Source organism: Colias eurytheme, chromosome 23 (genome assembly GCF_061535395.1).
Source record: "Colias eurytheme isolate Ceu_HAF_F1 chromosome 23, ilColEury1 Martin Lab GWU primary, whole genome shotgun sequence".
Taxonomy (NCBI): domain Eukaryota; kingdom Metazoa; phylum Arthropoda; class Insecta; order Lepidoptera; family Pieridae; genus Colias; species Colias eurytheme.
Window position 1 is genome coordinate 6663742 of NC_143002.1, and position 22424 is coordinate 6686165.

The 22424-nt window shown below is 31.9% G+C and overlaps 2 protein-coding genes across 2 annotated transcripts; one reads left to right on the forward strand and one right to left on the reverse strand.

Moving 5' to 3' along the window:
- Positions 1-1934: 1934 nt before the first annotated feature.
- LOC149898363 (myrosinase 1-like) lies at positions 1935-6695 on the reverse strand. Its single transcript, XM_090115364.1, has 5 exons — positions 6557-6695; positions 3445-4115; positions 2885-3190; positions 2362-2606; positions 1935-2100 (listed from the first exon to the last, which is right to left on the reverse strand). The coding sequence occupies exons 1-5, from the start codon at positions 6693-6695 to the stop codon at positions 1941-1943; spliced, it is 1521 nt and encodes a 506-aa protein (XP_089971490.1). The 3' UTR covers positions 1935-1940.
- A 2457-nt stretch (positions 6696-9152) lies between these two features.
- LOC149898364 (myrosinase 1-like) lies at positions 9153-16564 on the forward strand. The gene is made up of 10 exons (XM_090115524.1): positions 9153-9303; positions 9382-9494; positions 10780-10962; positions 12126-12383; positions 13083-13214; positions 13572-13666; positions 14118-14265; positions 14886-15037; positions 15586-15824; positions 16276-16564. The coding sequence occupies exons 1-10, from the start codon at positions 9269-9271 to the stop codon at positions 16436-16438; spliced, it is 1518 nt and encodes a 505-aa protein (XP_089971650.1). The 5' UTR covers positions 9153-9268; the 3' UTR covers positions 16439-16564.
- Positions 16565-22424: the final 5860 nt, after the last annotated feature.

A 22424-nucleotide genomic window follows, 5' to 3' on the forward strand; every position in this document is an offset into this window, starting at 1 on the left:
AGTGTGTGTTTGTTACTCTTTCACGCAAATACTACTGAACCGATTACAATGAAATTTAGCACACATATAGAAGGTAACTTGCATTAAATTCAAATTCAAATTATATTTATTTGCAAGAATGTACTTAGTTACAAATTTTAGATGTTAACACATAGTATAGGTTTTATCCCGGAAATCCCACGGGAACGGGAACTATGCGGGTTTTTCTTTCAAAATATAATTAACTAGCTTTTCGCCCGCGGCTTCGCCCGCGCAGTCAAAGAAAAACCCGCATAGTTTCGGTTCCCGTGGGATTACCGGGATTGCGTCATTTTCCCGGGATAAAAAGTAGCCTATGTCCTTTCTCGGGTATCAAAATATCTCTTTACCAAATTTCATGCAAATTGGTTCAGTAGTTAAGGCGTGATTGAGTAATAGACAGACAGACAGAGTTACTTTCGCATTTGTATATATTAGGTACTAGAGGTCCGCCCCGGCTTCGCCCGTGGTACATAATATTATTATTTCGCAATAAAAGGTAGCCTATGTCCTTTCTCGGGTATCAAAATATCTTCATACCAAATTTCATGCAAATTGGTTCAGTATAGTTTAGGCGTGATTGAGTAACAGACAGACAGACAGAGTTACTTTCGCATTTAGGTATAATAGTATGGATAAGGTATGGATAGTATGGACATAGACAAATATAACCTATGGATTATAATTTTGCACAACGACTTCGCTCTGAGCGTAACATTTAATCAAATTTTAAATCGATTTTAAAATGGGTAATCTAGCGGGGTTTTTTTATATTCAATTGTTATTGCCCTTCGTGAGATACCTATTACCAAGATTTTCGCCCGCGTCGCGTCGTCGCCTGCGTTTTCAAAGAACCTGCATAATTCCGTCCCCTTGGGATTTCCGGGATAAAATCTATCCTATGTGCTAATCTAAATTACCTGTGTAAATTACTCTTGCTCTAACAAGAAGGTCAAAAAATATTTTTTTATTATTACATATTTGAGTTATTAATAATGTACTTATAACATTCTTAATAGTTACCTACAGGCTACAACAAGATAATAACAAATATAATATAATGATGAATAAGCTATAAAAATAATAATTATTATATTATGCAAATTTATTTAATAGTCATAATTTTAAAACTACAGAATTGAATAAGTAATGCGCAATTATTTTATTATAATTGTTAATTCAAAAGTGGGTGGATGAATAGTCGATAGTCCATTCAATTAACCGAATAGAATATTTTAATAATATTTTTATAGCACTGGTAAAAAATTGACCTATACCTAAGTGTTCAGAGTAATAACAAGCAACACATCTATGATCTTTAATAATTATTACAGTATTTAATGTAGGTAAATAAGAATATTATCTATCCAACGAGAGATATAATTTTAAGCGGGAAAATGAAAATCAATTAACTGTACAAAAACTTTATTATAGTATCAAAAAATAATTTGGAAAATCCAAAAGTGCACGCCTCATAATTTTTTTTTAATAAATATTTATTAATTATTATTTTTGTTTATTTAATAACAATTAAACCACATCGAATCAGACCCTGAAAAATGAAAGGGTTCTATTCCTGAGCATACTCAAGCGTAAGAGAAAAAAAAAGACTCGATTAGTAAAGTATTTCGGTCGCTATCGTGTTAACAAGAAAAAGGATCCGCACATACAGACACACGGACGTCCAAGACAGAACTTTTTTAAACTGTTTTTTAACTAGTTTAAATAACAAAAATGTCATCAAAAATATCATGAACGTTAAAAATAGTGTTTTTTCTTAATATGTGTGTGTATGTATTATCTTACAAGTGCAATGTATGATACATAAAGACATTTTAAGTTTGAAAAATCAGATGTTTTGCGCGAAGTGACAGTAGTACCCACCTCAACGCTTCGCTTATGAGGCGTGCAATAATCTAAAATTAGTGTCCTTCATCAATCCACATAGTTCTATTATATGGTTCATAGTCCGGGTCAATATTTCTACTTCTTACAATTTCTTTGTAAATGAAAGCAGACTTCCTCGGCGTACGTGTTTTTTCAGCACTTGTGAAGTCAACTTGATATAATCCGAAGCGTTCACTGAAAAAAATAGAAATTCTTTGTATCGGAAGACATTGATTACAACGTCATCTAGTGTCTAAACAAGAAAACTTTTTATCCTGCAAAATTTTTATTATCTATCAGTATTGCCAGCTGTAAATTGGAATAGACAAAGTAGAACTGCATACAGAGTAAACAATGTATCCATAAATAATCGATTTTTTAAGCTTTTTAGTTTTAGTTAACGATGGATTGGAAAATCAAGAAAAATCTAATAAAAATAACAAAAATGGCTCTTACAGATAACCCTCCATCCATTCAAAGTTGTCCATCAAGCTCCAGGCCATATAACCTCTAATATTCACACCGGCTTCCAAAGCATCCAGGACACTATTTAGAGCTGCTCTATAATATCTAATCCTGTCATTATCATCCAATCCAGCTTCTGGTGTCGTGGACCAGCCATTCTCTGTGATGTAGATGTCTGGAGCATTGTATTTCTTGTGCAAGTCTATTAGGGCGTTGAAGATACTGTTTGGTGCTTGCTGGAATAGGCAAGATGGTGAAAATTAGTGGACATTATGAAGAATTGGGAAAATAGTGAAGAAGATCGAACATACATTGTTTTACACTCGAGCCTAGTTAGTAAGTACACATTATATACATAGGTATATACAATGAAATATTTCTGTGAGTTCTGGTTAAAAGTTGAATCTACGAGTACAATTATTTGAAATGGATTACTGCAGTAGATATTTATAAGAATGTTCATGGGCAGAACTAACTAATGTGTAAATAAACTATTAATTTAGGTATGTCTTACCTTCAACCATCGGGACGCTGATTTCGGCCATTCAGGTGGGATATACACACCGACACCCGCATCATCATTCAAGGATGGTACGGGATACCAGCTCTTATAATCATTGGCCGATATCAAAAGGGCAGTATAATGGTTAACACCGAAGAAATCTGCAGTTCCACGAGCGAGTTGATTCTCTTCTTCTGTGAATTCTGGCATACGGGATCTCGGGTAACCCTGCTCTTTACTTTTCTTGGCAACTATTTCGGAAAACTCTTTGGGAAAACCACCGTCTTGTGAGAAAATTGGCTCAGCGTACAGGCCCCACTGAAATGCAGAGAATTTTTTTGAAAAAACAACGATAAGTGCATAACGTAATTAATGATCTTATATTTAGTAGGATTTTGTACTAAATAATTATAAATGGTTAGTCAGAAGATTGGTTTGCGAGTAAAAAAAAACTACTATTTCTATATCGTCCAGAACTATAGCGTCTGCAATTCCATAAATGTCGAAACGTGAATAATTTTGTAAACGATTACTTTGATGATGATTTCCTTTTATCTTAAAAATATTTTTACCTCAGCCTGGCGTTTAATTTCAGCTGCAAATTGGTCATCTTCTGAATCCGTCAAAGGTCCTATCCAATTGATACTAATTGTAATGCCACATACTCCATTTTGACTAGCTCGAAATTCGTTATCATATGCTTTATACGCTCTGGCATGAGCCAGAACTAAATATTTAGCACAGAGGTAAACACCAACATCTGTAGCGTTAAGGATTGGAGCTTTGGTACTAGATCCATACCCTTCGTAACATATTTCCCTTGGTTCGTTGAAGGTGATCCAATGTTTGACTCTATCACCGAATTTCGCATACACAACTCGGGCGTAGTCTTTAAACCATTCTGGGAATAGAGGGTTGGTAAAACCACCTAAATCTTGAAGCTTTTGTGGCAAATCCCAGTGATACAAAGTCACCATGGGCGTAATGTTATAATTGAGCATTTCGTTAATGTAGTTATTGTAGAATTCGATGCCTTTTTCATTGATCTCATTGGTTAGGCCGTTGGGAAGGATCCTAGACCAGGAAAGGGAGAATCTGTAAGCGTCTAGCCCAAGTTCTCGCATCATTTCGACGTCACGTTTGTAATTGTGATAGGTGTCGGCTGCTTCGTCTCCATTGCTTTTGTCCGCGATAACTTCAGGTCGGGTGTGTGTCATATGGTCCCAAATGTTTTCGCCTTTGCCTGCAATGAACATATTTAGTTAAATTACATTGTTTAAGAACTAGTAGTCATTCTCAGTTTTCAGTTGTAAAACTGGCTTTTCTTACGTATGTACATTATTTTACTGGTTCAAAAGTGTATTTCCAAACCGAATATCGACTCCATAAAACCATAGAAATCTAAATAACAAGACACTAGAAGTCGTAAGCGTGCGTGACCTTGTCGCCACTCAGGTGATTTGCACATCACCAGTGCATTCGTCACTGTTCAGTTGCTCTGGAGACGTATGAGTGTATACATGGTGTGTTTCAGCAATTCCCATTGCGGATATTCTTCCACAAGTTGTAATTATACTTATAAAGGAATAATATTTCATCGGAAAATATTTTTTTTTAGAAATAATGCCGTTTTTCCTTAAAATTATAGAATATTTACAAGTATTACGAGTGTCACCATAGTAATCGAAATAACAATGAATGACACAGTCGACCATTCTTATTATCACGTTTGTTCGTATTGGAGCAAAAAGTCTCATATACTTAGGGATGTTATTCTAAAATAAACCGTAAATTCGTGCGTTAGGATACATATTCAAAAGCTTAATTTAATAGATAAGTTAGTTTTCACTAAAATCAAGCTGTCCAATAAAAGGCATAGTTTACTTGTGTGTACTGTTTAGCTTTCGGTTTGAATGTGTTGATTTTGGCGACAGCGGTTTTCATACGAATTATGACATTACAGCACTTCTATGTGTCTTGTTATTTAGATTTCTATGCCATAAAACCTTTTAATTCGGAAGAGATAGAGAGGTTGGAGCTCAAGAAACGCAAATTAAATTTTCTTGTGATGATTAATTACCTATTATTATGATTTTATTCGTGTTTTTGTAACACATATTATATTTAACTACATTTCCTTATGTCTTGGTTCTCGTGCATTATTGAGAATCTCTAGAATGTAAATGTCATAATAACAACTATGTTAATTTTATTAGCATTGTAAATAGGCACTAGACGCGTTACTAGATAAAATAAAACACTTCAGTTAAACATTGTAACCAATAATTAATATGATAGCAGAAAGATCCTACTTCCTACTATCCTACTAATACATATTTTAATGCGAAAGTTTGTGAGGATGTGTGTGTGTTTGTTACTCTTTCACGCAAATCCTACTGAACCGATTGCAATGAAATTTAGCACACATATAGAGGGTAACATGGATTATCACATCGGATAGGTTTTATCCCGGAAATCGCACGGGAACGGGAACTATGCGGGTTTTCTTTGAAAACGCGGGCGGAAATCTAGTATATTATATATTATGAACTGTTTTGCAACTAATATTGTAAACATATAAATTTTGTAAACTATTACAACTTCGCTCTTTATACGTTTATTATTATTTTTTTATTAAGACATTATGATATGAGGAGTATAATAAATATCCTTATAATCCTAAGGATAGATTATGTCCCACTATCCAAAATAAGTGTAAGTCAATAAGGAGTTTTGGTTGCAGGGAGTTGTGATTTGCCGCTTCCGTGGACGGATCCCTCGGAATCGTGTCACACACCGAAGAAATGACGTGTGATATTCATATTAATATTAATTTAGTATTTAAATTAGTTTTTAGTTCATATTCATATTTATATTTAGTTATTAACAGTTTATTTTTTTCATGAAGATAACCTATTTTAATTAAGGAAGAGCGGGTCCTCTTGACACAGGTTTTATCTTAAACTTACTAGGACTGGCCCTACTACTCCAAATTGTGTAAAATTTAGAAACGAAATAAACTATTTTTTTTTTATGTTTATATGGGCCGTAGTTTTAAGTTATATTAAGACCTATAATTTTATTATTGTAACTACCTACATTTGTTGCCTGGAATAATAAAATAAATAAAAAATAAAAAAAGCGATCACATTAAGTACCTACCAAAAGTGATTTCGGACCTACGAAAAAAAAAAATTAATATTCATGAACTGGACAATAGGTACACATAAACAACATTCCTATAATTATTTTGAATGTAGATTGTAGGCACAGACACACATTCAGATAGGTTTTATGTGAATAGTTTCCAGCTACAATAAATATTGTTACACCTGAGCATTGAGTTACTATGTATGAGTAACTCAATGCACCTGAGTTTACCTAACACGTCATGTTTTTATTAATTTGTTTTATTATTTATAGAGGCCATAGTAACATAATATAATATAATAAAAAATATTCAAGCAGTAATTACAACTATAACTCACCATTTATAACTTTAATTTTATAATTTGTAAGACAAATATTAGAATTTCGAAACATAGAAGAAACGTTTTGAATTTACACTGTTATAAAAATTTAACACCCAAAAACGCAATGATTTTTTGTAAAATAATGCATATCTTATAATAACTACCTACCTAAGTAAATTACCAACAATATCATCGAAAACACGGTACATACCATCAGCATTCCAGCCTCCTTCAATCTGGTAAGATGCAGTAGCAGTTCCAAACAGGAAGTCACTGGGAAATTCTCTATCATGTTTTGGCAAAGCACAGCAGCATACTAAAAGACCACTGAAAAAAATCATAATTGCCATGAAAAATCGAGATAAAAACGAAATTTTTACCATGAATACCTATCTTTTAAAATGGAGAAACGTTACCAAAGTATTTCAAAGTAAATAGTTAGATATATTTTTTTTAATAATAAAAATCGTATTGACTCAGATGTGGCGAATCTATTAGTTACTTACATATTTTGAAGCAAATAGATATGAAAGAGCTTCTAAATTAACATTTCGTCAATAACAACAATCTAAAATTTCATCGTATCCAAGTTAAATTACTGACTTTTTATTTAAATATTATTATTTTCTTGTTAAGTACTTAAGTACAAACAATATACTAACTATATTATATTATATACGTTGGTAAATGGATATTAAATTTATTATATAGATTTTTACCTGAAGATTATCGCCTTCATAATAATAATTAAGGTAACAACAATAAACACTTACAAATAACACACATGCAATGATATCACCACGGTAAGGAGCTACTGGAAGATAAATAGATGAATTCTATGATCACAGGTGATTTATTCGTAGGTATGAGTCACTAGGACAGTGGGACAAACGCGAGGGTTCCGTATATTATAGAAAATAATAGGTAAATAACTAGAATATTACTAGCTTACCGCCCGCTTCGCCCACTTTGTCTAAAACCTAATAAATTATAGGTATACTAAAACCTTCCTCTTGAATCACTCTATCTATTAAAAAACCGCATCAAAATCCGTTGCGTAGTTTTAAACCCATGTTGCCACCACCGCTGCTAAGCTCAGCTCAGCTGCATATGCAGTTCGAAGAATAAGGCATCTCACCGATGAAGATACGGCTAGATTGGTTTATTTTAGTTACTTTCATAGCATTATGTCCTATGGAATTCTACTATGGGGCAGGGCTGCAGATATAGAAACTATATTTATATTACAGAAAAGAGCCATACGCTCTATATATAATTTACGTGCTCGGGACTCACTAAGAGATCTCTTTAAGAATATTGGTATCCTCACTGTACCATCACAGTATATATTTAATAATGTTTTACATGTACACAAAAACGTGGACTTACACACAAAAGTAGGAGATAGACACTGTTATGGCACAAGGAATAGAAATAAAATTGAAATGCCATTTTATAGGTTAGCTAAAGTTAAAAATTCATTTATGGGCCAAGGTATACGTTTTTACAATAGAATTCCTCATAGTATTAAAGAGTTTAGTAGTGTTAAATTTAAAACTTATTTAAAAAATGTATTAGTTCAGAGAGCCTACTACAGCATTAAGGAATATATGGAAGATGAAAATCCATGGAGGGTTGTCGCGTAAGAATAACAGGACAGTTCTTTGGCATATTATGATAATATATTATAATATTATGTAGTTAGATGTAAGTAACATGTAATGTAAAATTATATTGTATATGGACATGACTTTAAAAGAGCAACTATGGAGTTTCTTGCCGGTTCTTCTCCATAGATACTGCTTTCCGAATCGGTGGTAAATTTAAAGAATGTAATGACGATTCAAAAGTGCTTCTGGAAGAAGTCTAATTGAATAAATAAATGTTTGAGTTTGAGTTTGAGTTTAAAGATGTAAGCATACAAAGGGACATAGCTGGGATAGAGAAAGTGACACAGGAAAGCGACTTTGACCCACTTTAAACAGACAGATTTAATTCAAGCTTTGTAGTGTACCTAATATAACTACTTATATGTATATAACTTAGTTATACAGGGTGTCCCAAAAAGTGGTGATGAACGGAATTTGGGAGGTAGAGGACCTAGAGGGCTATCCGAATCACCCCCATGTATGTTATGCGATTTTTCGTATTTTCGGAGTTATGACATTTTTTTCAATTTTTCATCTATCGCTGAGTACGATCATACTAATAACGTAATAATACCTCAATGTTCGTGGGTGTGTTTGCCTTGTAAATTATGGTACCTTCGCCATTTATTAAAGGATGTCCTAATAAAACCGATGTGAGATTGGATATTTGACCTCATAACGTCTCGGTATACGTTCATACAAATGAAAAAGTGCCATGGTTTCAAAATAACTTTGTTTTCTCACGTAACTTCTAAATGCCATAAATAACACTCACTTGAATAAATATTATATATTTTCTAAATAAAAAATATGTTTTTTAACGTTTAGCGCCCTTTTTGACTGAAAATACCACAGGAAAATACATAAACAAGTGCTTTTTTTGCTGTTGGCATTAGTGCCTTTCCGAAAATTGAGTTGGCAACACTGGCTGTCAAATGTCAATTTCGTATTTATATTTTGGTATAGTTCGCCGTTCGGCGAACCGCGAAACCGGCAAAGTGCAAACTGCCAGTCGAGAGACGAGAACTCGAGACTCGAGTCGATAAATACCTATACTAATTATTAATAATTATAACCTATGATTATAACTATCAATTTACTATCTACCTTTATCGTAGATATATGAAAGTGTGTGTTTTTATCTTTTTTATCAGTGTATGTTATGAATAAAATACCGGCTTTGCATGAGTCGTAACTTTTATTTTTTAAACTTTATCAGTTAACAACAATCCTGTCAATAATAATTAGGTGAACCTTTATAGTATTTAAGGAAAATGTATTTACGTTTATTACAATTTCTAACATGTTGGTACGTAAAAATATAATAAATTAATGCAATTTAAATACATGAAATAATGATTTACAAGTTAAATATTTTAAATTTCAGTGTTTTATGTGTTTATGGATGGTCAGATAACAGGATTCGGAAATTCAAAGATGATTTCTCATTTGGTGTATCTACTTCTGCATATCAAATTGAAGGTGCCTGGAATATCGACGGTGAGTAAAAATACTATTTATTTACTTTACTGTTTTCACTCCTTTAAAACCAATGTGGTCATATGACTACTAAGAATCTTCCTTTAAAAATTCTATCCACATTTTCTATTGTTTTTTTTTTTCTTTTCCCATTGTACACAAAGAATACTTCCCCTCTGTACACAAATAATACTAAATGGTTAATTCATTAATATATTCTATATTTAGAGAGAAACACATTCCATATTTAAATCTTACAATAAAAAAAAAAAAAAACATGTGGTTTTTAAATGAAACATATGAATCAACTTTCAATTTAGTTTTAAATATTACATAATATGTAGCTGTAATTAAGTAACATTGAAGTTCTTATCATAGTTTAAAATAATTAATATGTTAATTGAAATAGATAACAACTTGGTCACATCTATTAGTTCAATGAAACATTGTTATGTGATCAATTGTAATGATTAGCATTTCTAATGAAACCGCCACTTGTTATATCAATTATGTACAATATAACTGAATAAAAAAAAAATGAAATTAAAAAAACACTACGCAATAAATTCAAATTTATTTGTATACTAGCGGTCTGTCCCGGCTCTGCCCGTGGTACATATTTTCGTTTTCTCTACATAAGAACCATCCTCGTACTTCAAGGAATATAATAATAGAAGAATTATCGAAATCGGTCCACCCGTTCACGCATGATGCCGTGACCAAAGAAAACGGGTTTTATTTTTATATACAGTAGGCGCTTGCTAATCCGGCACCGGCAATTTTTCCTCTATGCCGGATTGTCGGAAATGCCGGATTATCGAATTAGTATAGGAAATAAGACTTCATATTAAAAATGGTAACTTGAATTTATTATAAAAAAAAATACATAAATTAATTAAAATATTAATTAATTATGTATTAAAATTACATATTAGGTTCATCATTTGTGACGTTTTCGTTCAGTAATCCGGCGTTCAGCTATGTAAAATGCCGGATTATAGAGCGGGCTGTCTGAGTCCCGAAGTGCCGGACTACTGAGCGTGCCGGATTGGCGAGCGCCGGATTATCGAGCGCCTACTGTATATAACTAGATATTCTTCAGCAAAACTTATAAAATAAAATTATCGTATATGCGTCCGCACCTAATGTAGGTGCGGACGCATTATGCAATGCCTTTATGCCTTAATGCCTTTATGCCATTAAAGCGATCAAGCATTTAACTTATTCTCTACTTACATATCTAATTAAATCTCAGTTTATTATCAATCAATAAACCATTATCACTTACTTTTAAACTATTTTCCAGGTAAAGGCGAAAGCATATGGGACAGATTCCTCCACGATTACCCAGAGGTGATAACTGATGGTAGGAATGGTGATGAAGCCTGCGACTCTTATCACCAGTATAAACGAGATGTAGAAATGTTGAGAGAGTTGGGCGTTGATCATTATAGATTCTCTATATCCTGGCCGAGGATTCTTCCCACAGGTAATTTGTGTATTTTTAATTATATAGTAACTAGCGGTCCGCCCCGGCTTCGCCCGTGGTACATGTTTATGTTTTCTTTCCATAAGAACCATCCTCGTACTTCAAGGAATATTATAAAAAAAGAATTATCGAAATCGGTGCACCCGTTCACGCGTGAATCCGTGACCAAGGAAAACTGGGTTTCATTTTTATATGTATGTTAGCGCATTTAATTTAAGGATAAAATTATATTTTAAAAGTAAATAAATTGATTAACTTAATTAATTATAAAACAACTATTCGAGTGGTGTGACTGTGTGAGTCAGCGCAGGTGTTGTTTTGATTGTTATTTTGAATATGACATGAAATATTATTATTACTTGATAATTAAATGTTTGTTAATACTGTTATCCAATAGATTATTATTAAAATAATTGTGTTAGTCAATTTATTTACTTTTAAAATATAATTTTATCGTTAAATTAAACGTGCTAACATATTTAAAGACTAGATTAAAACAAATTATTTATTTGCAAGAAATGTGGTATCTTTGATCCCACATTTTTTGAAAATAAATAGTTGGAATTTCAATTTGAACCAGATTTCTGCTTGTGGCTTTGCTCAAATAGTCAAAAGAGATTCTAATTGGAATAAGTTTTGTGTTAAAAAGTAGATTATGTTACTCCCTTGGCTACTCACTATCGACAGACATTAAAATCACTCCATTGAATCACACCATTTGCCATGTGAAAAACAAACAGACTTTATAACATTATCACATTTATATTTAAGTAAGAAAAGAAAGGGTATCAAAATAATTGTGCTTTTTAAAAATTACAAAAAGTTCCCTGTGAAGAGTTATGTATTTTTGAAGTGAAACTTCTTTATCGGGGTTGGAAAACAATTTAGTGTAACATTTTTTCGTTACGCGTGACATTTTCCCGTTACGCGCCATCTTTTTCTTATCCCTACCACGCGTGATTCGAGGTATTTCTGTAAAGTTGCATATAGTAAATTATTTTTTGAAAAATAAGGTCGTAAAGAAGTTTCATTTCTTACGTGTGTACACTAGTACACGCACACATTTTTTTTATTACTTTTATCTAGTTTAGATACAAAATACATCTTAAAAATTGTTTTTAAACATCTTGTAACTCACCTTTTAATAATTTTACCTTTTCCAGGATACCCAAACATAATTAACGAAAAAGGAATACAATACTATGACAATTTAATCAACGAACTATTAAAATACAACATTCAACCCATGGTCACACTATACCATTATGATTTACCACAACCCTTACAAGATTTAGGGGGTTGGATCAACCCTTTATCTGCAGAGTGGTTTGAAGACTTTGCAAGGGTTGTGTTTGATAAGTACGGAGATAGGGTCAAATATTGGATCACAATAAACCAACCTAATGATGTCTGTATTGAAGGTGAGTCATATTTATTTACTAGCGGTAGATTGTGCAAAAAATTCATGTTTTAATTATTTGAGATGGTTTGATTTTTAATTTTTATTATCAATACAAGCAGATAGTTGTTCGTGGTAAATTATTGTTTTCTGTATTTTTATATTTCAAAAGTGCTTCTAAATGAAGTTTAGTTGAATATATAAATGTTTGAGTTTTTACAAATTAGTCTAAATGTTTGAATTTAGTATTTTGATTATATAAAATATCATTACAGTCTTATAATACCTGTGTGAATGAATTAAATATACTTAGTTTAAGCATATTACACTCTTAGGGCCGATTTTTCAATGCTTGGATAAAACTTATTATCCGTCCGATAAAGTATTACACGATAATATTAAAATGTTACGTAAACTGTCAAATACGGGCAATTAGAATACGTTTTTAAAATGGTAGTTTTATACATTATTCGACGAATAAGTTTTATTAAGAAATAAAACAAGCTGTTAATCTTATTCTTGCTGTTATTTCATTCAACTCAAATGAAAAATATTAATAACTCAGGCCCCGGAATCACAGACACAATAGAAAATCTATTGTGTCGTGGACCAATCGGGCCGTTCGGGGCTCAATGGGTTAAATAAGAATAACAAATATAAATATTTAATGCATACAAACTTCTTACAGTAGTTTTTTTTTATTTAATTGTATATCTTACAGGTTACAGTGGTTTAATGGCGCCAGGCATAGTTTCCAAAGGAGTCGGAGATTACATATGTGTGAAAAATGTTATGCTTGCTCACGCGAAAGCTTATAGATTGTATGAGAAAGAATATAAGAAGAAATATAACGGTAAGTATATTTATTTTTATTGGTTTTAATACTAAAATTGTATGTTAAGTTTTGCATTAGTTTTTATTTAAATATTAAATTATAATTAAGGTACCTATATTCTGACTATTTCTATTTCTCACTATCAAAATATGATAACTTGTAATTTTTTTTTGTCGAACTTAAGATAAAGATATGTTTGTTACTCTTTAACACTAAACTCGCTGAACAATTTTTGATGAAATTGATATTTAAGTACATACTTACATGCAATTTTGAAATTTATATTTACATACCTACAATTTCTTGGAAAATTATTTTGTTAACAAAATAGGAAAAATAGAATAAATAAACACAGTAATATTTTATTTATTACAGGTCAAGTAGGCATTTCGTTAGGTTTAAGTTGGGCGCATGGTAAGACAAATGCAACAGAAAATGAAGAGGCAGCGGCCATTTATAGAGATTTTACGGTTAGTAAACATTTAATTGATATAATTCACATAATAATGTACTTATTATTAAATAGTAAAAAGATAACATTTGTGTGAAAATTTGTTACTAAAATGTGTATTTGATTGTACCAAATAGATATTTTAAGACATTTATTTATATTATACTAGCTTTCCGCCCGCGGCTTCGCCCGCGTTTTCAAAGAAAAACCCGTTCCCGTAGGATTTCCGGGATAAAACCTATCCTATGTCCTTTCTCGGGTATCAAAATATCTCTATACCAAATTTCATGCAAATTGGTTCAGTAGTTAAGGCGTGATTGAGTAACAGACAGACAGACAGAGTTACTTTCGCATTTATAATATTAGTATGGATGTGTTTACTGTTTATTGGTTGAAAGTTGTGTGTGATAATATTTTTAACCGTAAATTTTCGATTAAACCTAAAAAGTTATTCTAATTGTTTTTTTCAGATTGGTCTATACATGGACCCCATATGGTCGGAAGATGGCGGATTCCCGCGTTCAGTGAAAGAAAGAATTGCTAAAAAGAGTAAGGAACAGGGTTACAAGGAATCTAGGTTGCCTACATTGAGTAAAGAGGAAATTAAACTATTGAAAGGTATCGTATATTTGATTTTTATGTAAAACTAGCTTCCGCCCGCGGCTTCGCCCGCGTGGTGTTTATTCGCAATAAAACGTAGCCTATGTTCTTTCTCAAGATTGTCTGAAAGATTGTCTGTGCCAAATTTCATCAAAATCGGTTGAGAGGTTTAAGCGGGAAAGCGTAACAGACAGACAGAGTTACTTTCGCATTTATAATATTACTAGCTTACCGCCCGCGGCTTCGCCAGCTTTATCTAAAACATAATAAATATTATCCTAAAACCTTCCTCTTGAATCACTCTACCTATAAAAAAACGCATCAAAATCCGTTGCGTAGTTTTAAAGATTTAAGCATACATAGGGACATAGCGACTTTGTTTTATACTATGTAGTGACAAACAATAAAATAATTTTAATTTTCATCAAACCCAGGGTCAGAAGATTTCCGCGGCATCAACCACTATACATCATTCCTCGTGGAACCATCTGATTTAATAATAATAAGATATTTAATAACATTGTTCACTACAAAAGATTTAGCTCATTTAATAATCCTACCAATAAATATTATTAGAAAATACTAAGCATAAATTAATTACCTTCCTACATTTTTAATTAAAAATATTTTAAACTCAGGGTCAGCAGATTTCCTCGGCATCAACCATTATACATCATTTCTCGTGGAACAATCAGATCAACAATATGATAATCCATCAATCAATGATGATATGGGCGTGAAAATATCCCATAATAAGGAGTGGAGATCCTCGCAGTCTATGTGGTTGAAGGTAAATCAAATCAAATCAAATTCAAATCAAATCAAATTAGATCAAACTAAAAATCAAATCAAATTCAGTATCATGTGTAACTTGTGATAGACTTGTAAGGAAGTACCGTCAATATTTCGTCTGGGTGAAGGTAAATCAAATCAAATTCAAAATCAAATTATTGATTTGTGAAATATTGTTGTAAATCATTTTCATTTTGAATGTTACATAAGTCGAGTAAGATTATTGTATTTTTTTCATTCTACCCATAACAGAAAAAAACTTACTTTTAATTAGAAACCTCTTAAAAATCAACTTGATAGGAAGTCTCATTCATAGTAAGTTCCTTGTTTTAGTGTAAAAATATATTTATAGTTACAAATAAATGCATAGAAGTTTGAAAAACATAGTTTTTAGTATTTTATAGCATTTATCGTAGTCGGAATCAAACTTTCATCTAACTTGTGCCCCATTATTCCGTACTACGGAAACAAAATCACGACTACCCCCAATTATTTACATATTAACATAAAATAAAACATGCAATATAAATATAATTTTTTTTTCAGAGCGCGCCCTACGGAATATACCGTTTATGCTTATATCTCAACAAAGTATACAAATACCCGCAAATATTTATAACCGAGCACGGTTGGTCAACTACCACGGGTCTGAACGATAAATTCAGGGTTACCACTTTACGGGATTATTTGTCCGCCATTTTGTTTGCAATAGAAGACGGTACTGATATAAAAGGTTATACCGTGTGGAGTTTGATGGATAATGTCGAATGGATTGCGGGGACTAGGTGAGTAAATACAATACTATACATTGCAATACAATACAATACAGTACAGTACAATACAATCCAATACAATACAATAAAAAACAATACTCTTTAACACACATAGAAAATAACACATAAAAAGATAGAAACATTAATCATGTTTAAAAGGCAGCCTTTGTTTATAACAGAGTTCTGCCATGCAACCTTTGGATAGGATTTCTATTAGATTAGTGTAAGATAGGTGGTGTTCAAATTAATAAATAAACAAAATTTATGATAGTAAAAAATATAAAGTAAAGTTATAAGTTGGTGGCAACCCTGAGTTTACTTAGCAAGGGTTACCAGTAAGGTATATTATTATATAATAGTTATTGTTAAACCGCAACCAATTCAATATTTTTTTATAATATTCTATTTCAATAATACAATACAAAAACAAATAAATTATTTATAAATAAATGTTTCTTTTCAGCGAACGTTTCGGTCTCTACGAAGTAGATTTCGATTCAAAAGACAAAAAGAGAACAGCAAGACTATCAGCTCTAGTGTATAAGCGTATTATCGAGACGAGAATAGTAGAGAATGACTGGCTGCCAGATAATTGGAAAATTGAGAAGGAAAGAGAAGAATTATAAGTCTTTTTGTAGGATAAATATGTACTTATAATAGATTTTTTTGAAATATGTTGACTTGTTATCGATTTTTTGTGAAATATATGTTGACTTGCAATCGATTTTTTGTTAAATTGTTGACTTGTAATTGATTTTTTGAAAAATTGAATCGATTTTTTGTAAAATATGTTGATTTGTTAACAATTTTTTGTAAAATTATAAACTTATTATAGATTTTTCTGGGTTTTTTTGGGTTTCATGTGATGATTTTTAACACGCTTTTAATATCTGTATGTTTGTTTGTAAGTGTAACAGACTCTTTAGTTTCGATTTTGACCCACTTTAAGTGGATATTATTCAAATTTCAATCTTTTTACACTTATCAAGGCTCGGTACAGTACAATATTTCATGAGTTTATTTTTATTAAAAGCGTGTTTTTATGTTATTTTTCACGATATTTATTTATCACTTATTATTTTCCTTTAGACGAATATGTAAATGGAGGTATTTTATCGTAGCCGTTGTTATTAATGTAATTTTTTTACTTTTTTATGCTTGTTTGTTTATAATAATGTATTGTAAAAATATACCTTGTGAAGGTGTATTTAAAGTAATAACACAAATGTTAGTCACAAAAAAATGTCCTTTCCTTTTAACCTATTACGCTTAGATATGTTGTCTTCTTTTTTGTCTCTGTGTACACTATCTTCCCAATTTTGTAATTGTATTAACTTTCTGCTTTTATTTTTTGGTTGTTTGGAAGAAATTGCTGTTAAGCAATAAAGCCGCCAATTGCTTAGTATAATATCCTGATTTTGTCAAACTTTGTGTGTGCAATAAAGAGTATATAAGTAAATAAAATATAAATAAATAAATAAATGTTTTAATTTTAATTTGTAATTTAAGAAGTTTGTTAAAAATGTGATAATTTTGCATTTATGAGTATTTATTTATTAAAAACAAAATGGTACACATGTTGTTATAAAAATTAAAAGCAAAACCATGTATTTAATAAAATATATTTATCCTTTATATTTATTTGTTATTTTTATAACTGTTTTTTATAAAATAAAGTGTTGTAAAAAATTGATTTTGTTTTATTTCATTATCCACCATTTGCTAAACAAAAATTAGTAAAATGAAAAATCAACACTTCAAATGGTGTTATAAAACTAAAAAGAAAAAACCGAGGGTTCAACTACCTACCTACTACGCTATCTTTACATCAAAATTCATGCTAACTGGCATAGATTTCAGCGGTTAGCAGCGGGTGTAAACAGACGATGTAGTAAAGATTGTAAAAAACAAAATATATTTAGAAATAATAGATTTTTAACGCACACTTCGCAGAGAGCGTGGTCACGGGGAGCCTGTTTCAGACTAATTCAATCTCCCCATCGGAATAATAATGTAAAAAAATCGCGTTTAAAATCCCTTAAAATTTTTAATTTCTAAATATTGTATAATACTTGCGTAAAACTAAACACTAGAAAAAACAACAATATAATATGTAGTTGACTCTGTAAGCGATTTCTTGCTAATACATCCTAGTCATTTAGGGGTATAAATAATAGGTAGGGCGGGCATAAAATATAATATGGAGTATCCCCAGCCGAAAATACAAAGAAAATTTTATAAAATCGGTCAAGCCGTTATCGAAGAGAAAGGCAATTTTATCACTATATTATATACTACTACCACACAGAGGCGGCTCGCCCTAAGGAGCGCTGGTGCAGTGAACTCCCATAAATAATTATAATAAAATCATACTCCTTAATTTAATTATTAACATTAATTATTACTATTTAAAATCAATCGTAATCTTTAAAACTACTGTTAATACCAATGAATATATCCATCATTCCATCATCCCATACACCTGTATAATACCTACTGTATTAATGTAACGCGCGAAGCGGTGCGCTCACGATTGCGATCCAATGAAAAAAGATTTAGTACATTTCCTAATACGAAATCCAATAGGAGTGAAAGAGAGGGTTTTGCCAAAGCCCTGCGCGTGAAACAAAAGATTTTCTATGGAAAAGTAGCAAAATTCGGAGCGGCGCACCCGCAAACGTTGCCGGTTCGTTTTTACCGCCCGGCAGGACAGCGATAGCGCGCGCGGCGCGGCGCGACGTTGCCAGTTACCACTTCTATTAAGGACGCTGTCACAAATCTGCGTTACTCAAATTTAGGTATCTAACGACGTAACTTTGTTCGCGGCAATATCACGCTCACGTAATCATAGCGCATTCCATTTTATAGACCATCTTCATACTTGATATTATTTTTAATTTTTGATATTATGTATTTTTATTGAAATTGATTCCAGAAGATTACTAGGAACTTTAAAAATTCATTTTGTTACTTTTATTAGTAGGTACGATCCTAATAAGTATGTTAGTATATTCAAACAACTTAAAAAAGTGTGACTATTTTACATCATTATTTCATTGAATAATAATCTATGAATTGTATACAATATCAAAGCTTTTTAAGAAATGTAGAATTATTATCATACATATGATGTTACCGGCACTGTATTAAATCCGGCATTGTATACAATTCTTAGTAAATGTATGTTATTCCGAAAAATAGTCGGAATGAAATAAATTATAGGTATTCGTCACATAACACATTACCTAGGATACTCTTAAATCTGAACTTTTCCTACGTAGCAAACACATTTGCAAGTGTGGGTGGTTTTTGGGGTAGCTATTAACCAATATGAGGTCAAAACTAAAATCCAAGATGGCGCCGACGAAAATTTTACATCTTTTCGTCATGGGTGTCATTTTCAAGGTTTTGGAGTAGCTCTTAACAAATATGAGGTCAAAACTAAAATCCAAGATGGCGCCGACGAAAATTTGACTTTTTTCGTGATGGGTGTCATTTTCATGGTTTTTGGGGTAGCTATTAACGAATATGAGGTTAAAACCAAAATCCAAGATGGCGCCGACGAAAATTTTACATCTTTTCGTCATAGGTGTAATTTTCTTAATAATAAAGAAGTAAACTAAAATAAAATAACAAAGATTTTCATCGGCGCCATGTTGGATTTTATTTTTGACCTCATATTGGTTAATAGCTACCCCAAAAACCATGAAAATGACACCCATGACGAAAAGATGTAAAATTTTCGTCGGCGCCATCTTGGATTTTATTTTTGACCTCATATTGGTTAAAAGCTTCCCCAAAAACCATGAAAATGACACCCATGACGAAAAGATGTCAAATTTTCACCGGCGCCATCTTGGATTTTAGTTCTGACCTCATATTAGTTAATAGCTACCCCAAAAACCATGAAAATGACACCCATGACGAAAAGATGTCAAATTTTCACCGGCGCCATCTTGGATTTTAGTTCTGACCTCATATTGCGTAATATCCACCCCAAAAACCATGAAAATGACACCCATCACGGAAAGATGTAAAATTTTCGTCGGCGCCATCTTGGATTTTATTTTTGACCTCATATTGGTTAATAGCTACCCCAGAAACCATGAAAATGACACCCATGACGAAAAGATGTAAAATTTTCGTCGGCGCCATCTTGGATTTTAGTTTTGACCTCATATTAGTTAATAGCTACCCCAAAAACCATGAAAATGACACCCATGATGAAAAGATGTAAAATTTTCGTCGGCGCCATATTGGATTTTATTTTTGACCTCATATTGGTTAATAGCTACCCCAAAAACCATGAAAATGACACCCATGACGAAAAGATGGCAAATTTTCGTCGGCGCCATTTTGGATTTAAGTTTTGTCAAATTGCTTTACCCCACCAATCCGTTCAACAACCCATAAAAAAAGAGGATCTCAGTCAACATAATTTTTAAAACATAATTTTAAATTACAAATAACTGGAATATGAAACTTATACGGTTTACTCTTATAAAGTATCAAATATTTCAAATCACGAAAACGACAGTATACGCACAATAATCTTTTTCTAATTCGTTTTTATTTTTGGGACGAGGAGCGATACACCCGTCCTTCCAAGAGCGCTTCTGAGCGCGGTCTGACGACCCGCGAGAGCAAAATGTATGAAGAAATCGACAAGTATTTTTAATTTAGCTTATAATTGAAATAAAATTTTGATTTAGATACAAAAAAATTATCACAATCTATAAAGGACTATATATCCCTCAATAATTTATAGGTAAGAAGATAGATTAGGCTTTTAATTTTCTTAAAAGTGTACCGGTTTAGACCCCATTTTTTTGCATTTTATGCCATCATTGTGCTGGGAAAATCGTATTTCAGTGACAATTTTGTATGACGTCGTACAATTTTTATAAGATGATCGTAGAACTGAATATATTATCTTTAAATTAAGATATTACTTTGTTCTCACGTGTAAGTACTTTGAGTTAAAATTGTACCGTAAAATAGCGGTTTTTGTTAAAAATCTGTTATAGCACCCTTAATATAAACAAACACTCGAGTCAACTTCAATGCTCGCGCGCGATTCATGCAATTTTCTAATTAAAATTATAAAATACGTGTTGAAATAGCCTGTAGTTATCAGTATTACTTGTGAGTGTTAAAATGAACAATAATTATAATGTGGCGTTCATTAAAAAGTGTGATAAAACGTTACAAATTCGGCTTGAATGTAAAGCTAAGGGACGCCACGGCCTGAACTTGATCTTACGCAAAAATGTACGACAAAAACGAAAACATATACGCGTGTGTTTAAATCTGAACAATATGTGAAAACACCGTGGTTGTGTGGTTGTTATGAAAGCAACAAACTATTTTGTTTTCCGTGTCTTTTATTTAAAGCGGGCGCGGCCGGCGGAGGTGAGAGTGCTTGGACTGAAACGGGCGTGTCCGACTTAGCTCATCTTTCAATCAAGATGAAAAAACATTCACAATCTCGGTACCATTTGTTGAATGAACTGCAATTGGCGTCTATCGGTCTTGTCGCTTTAAGGCCGTGTACGCGGTCCGTGCGCTGTTTGGCTCAAATATGTGATTTTTCAAACCAGATTGTCCATCAACCACTTATCTTACAAACATATAAATTACTAATAATTTTAGGAAATTTTATTGTCTATGTAGTTAGTTAAGAGTTTTTTTCAATTAATACAGTATTTGTGAATACCATCAAGATAACTGAGCCGATGATTACTTGATTTCACTTTTAGTGTCAATTTCGAAGCTAAAAATATCTGAAATTGCTGACAGATCTAACACACAATTATTTTTAACTAACTGCAAAGATCCTTATTAAAATAGTTAGTTAAAAGATTTTTTTATTTTGGACTCCTAACTTACGAAATTAAAATCCGAACAATGTGAATTTTTTTAGAAATTATAGTCGACAAAATGATTATTTTCACCAAGATATTTGACTTTATTGAATATAATTTATACATATTTCAATGAAAGAATGTCTTACTTATAAGATAAAATTTAAAAAATCAACTAAGGTACCTCTATTATTTTTCTACAATTTTTTTTAAAGTACTATAAAACACTGCGCGCGACCCGATTAAAATCAGTCGGCAGCGAGCCTTTCCAGAGAGAGGACATGTTGCTCGGCGCTCTCCTGCGGACCTATGCTGTTCATAGTAAAAGGATAGCGCAAGCCGCGATCTATCGTAATAGATCGCGGAGATTTTGACTTGCGTTAAATTGAATATGCGCTCTTAAGTTATAGATATTTTTGCACACCAAAAAGAAAGACGTAGGTATTACGTATGCATTTTCTTTACTTATAAGTAATTTTTTTGATAAATTGTACTGCTTTACACCATGTATTTTCAGTGTTTTATTTCAAGTGAACACCCATAAAATTTTGTCACGAGCCGCCTCTGCTACCACAGCTACTACCACAGACTAATAATAATATACTACGTATACAACTACTACTAATATATCAATGTAAGTTTCTCAGTATAAATCTCATGAACAAAAGGAATAAAAAATTGTCCGTCACCTAATTTTAAGAATGCAAATATAAAAAAAATAATTAAAAATAAATATGATCCTTCCATT

Coding starts and splice junctions, on each gene's coding strand:
- LOC149898363 (XM_090115364.1), bottom strand. CDS start 6,695: ATGGCAATTATGATTTTTTTCAGTGGTCTTTTAGTATGCTGCTGTGCT. Junction 2,607..2,884: donor CAGCGTCCCGATGGTTGAAG/GTAAGACATACC, acceptor TGCCTATTCCAG/CAAGCACCAAACAGTATCTT. Junction 2,101..2,361: donor GAATGGATGGAGGGTTATCT/GTAAGAGCCATT, acceptor TATTTTTTTCAG/TGAACGCTTCGGATTATATC.
- LOC149898364 (XM_090115524.1), top strand. CDS start 9,269: ATGTATTTACGTTTATTACAATTTCTAACATGTTG. Junction 13,667..14,117: donor CCATTTATAGAGATTTTACG/GTTAGTAAACAT, acceptor TGTTTTTTTCAG/ATTGGTCTATACATGGACCC. Junction 14,266..14,885: donor GGAAATTAAACTATTGAAAG/GTATCGTATATT, acceptor TTTTAAACTCAG/GGTCAGCAGATTTCCTCGGC.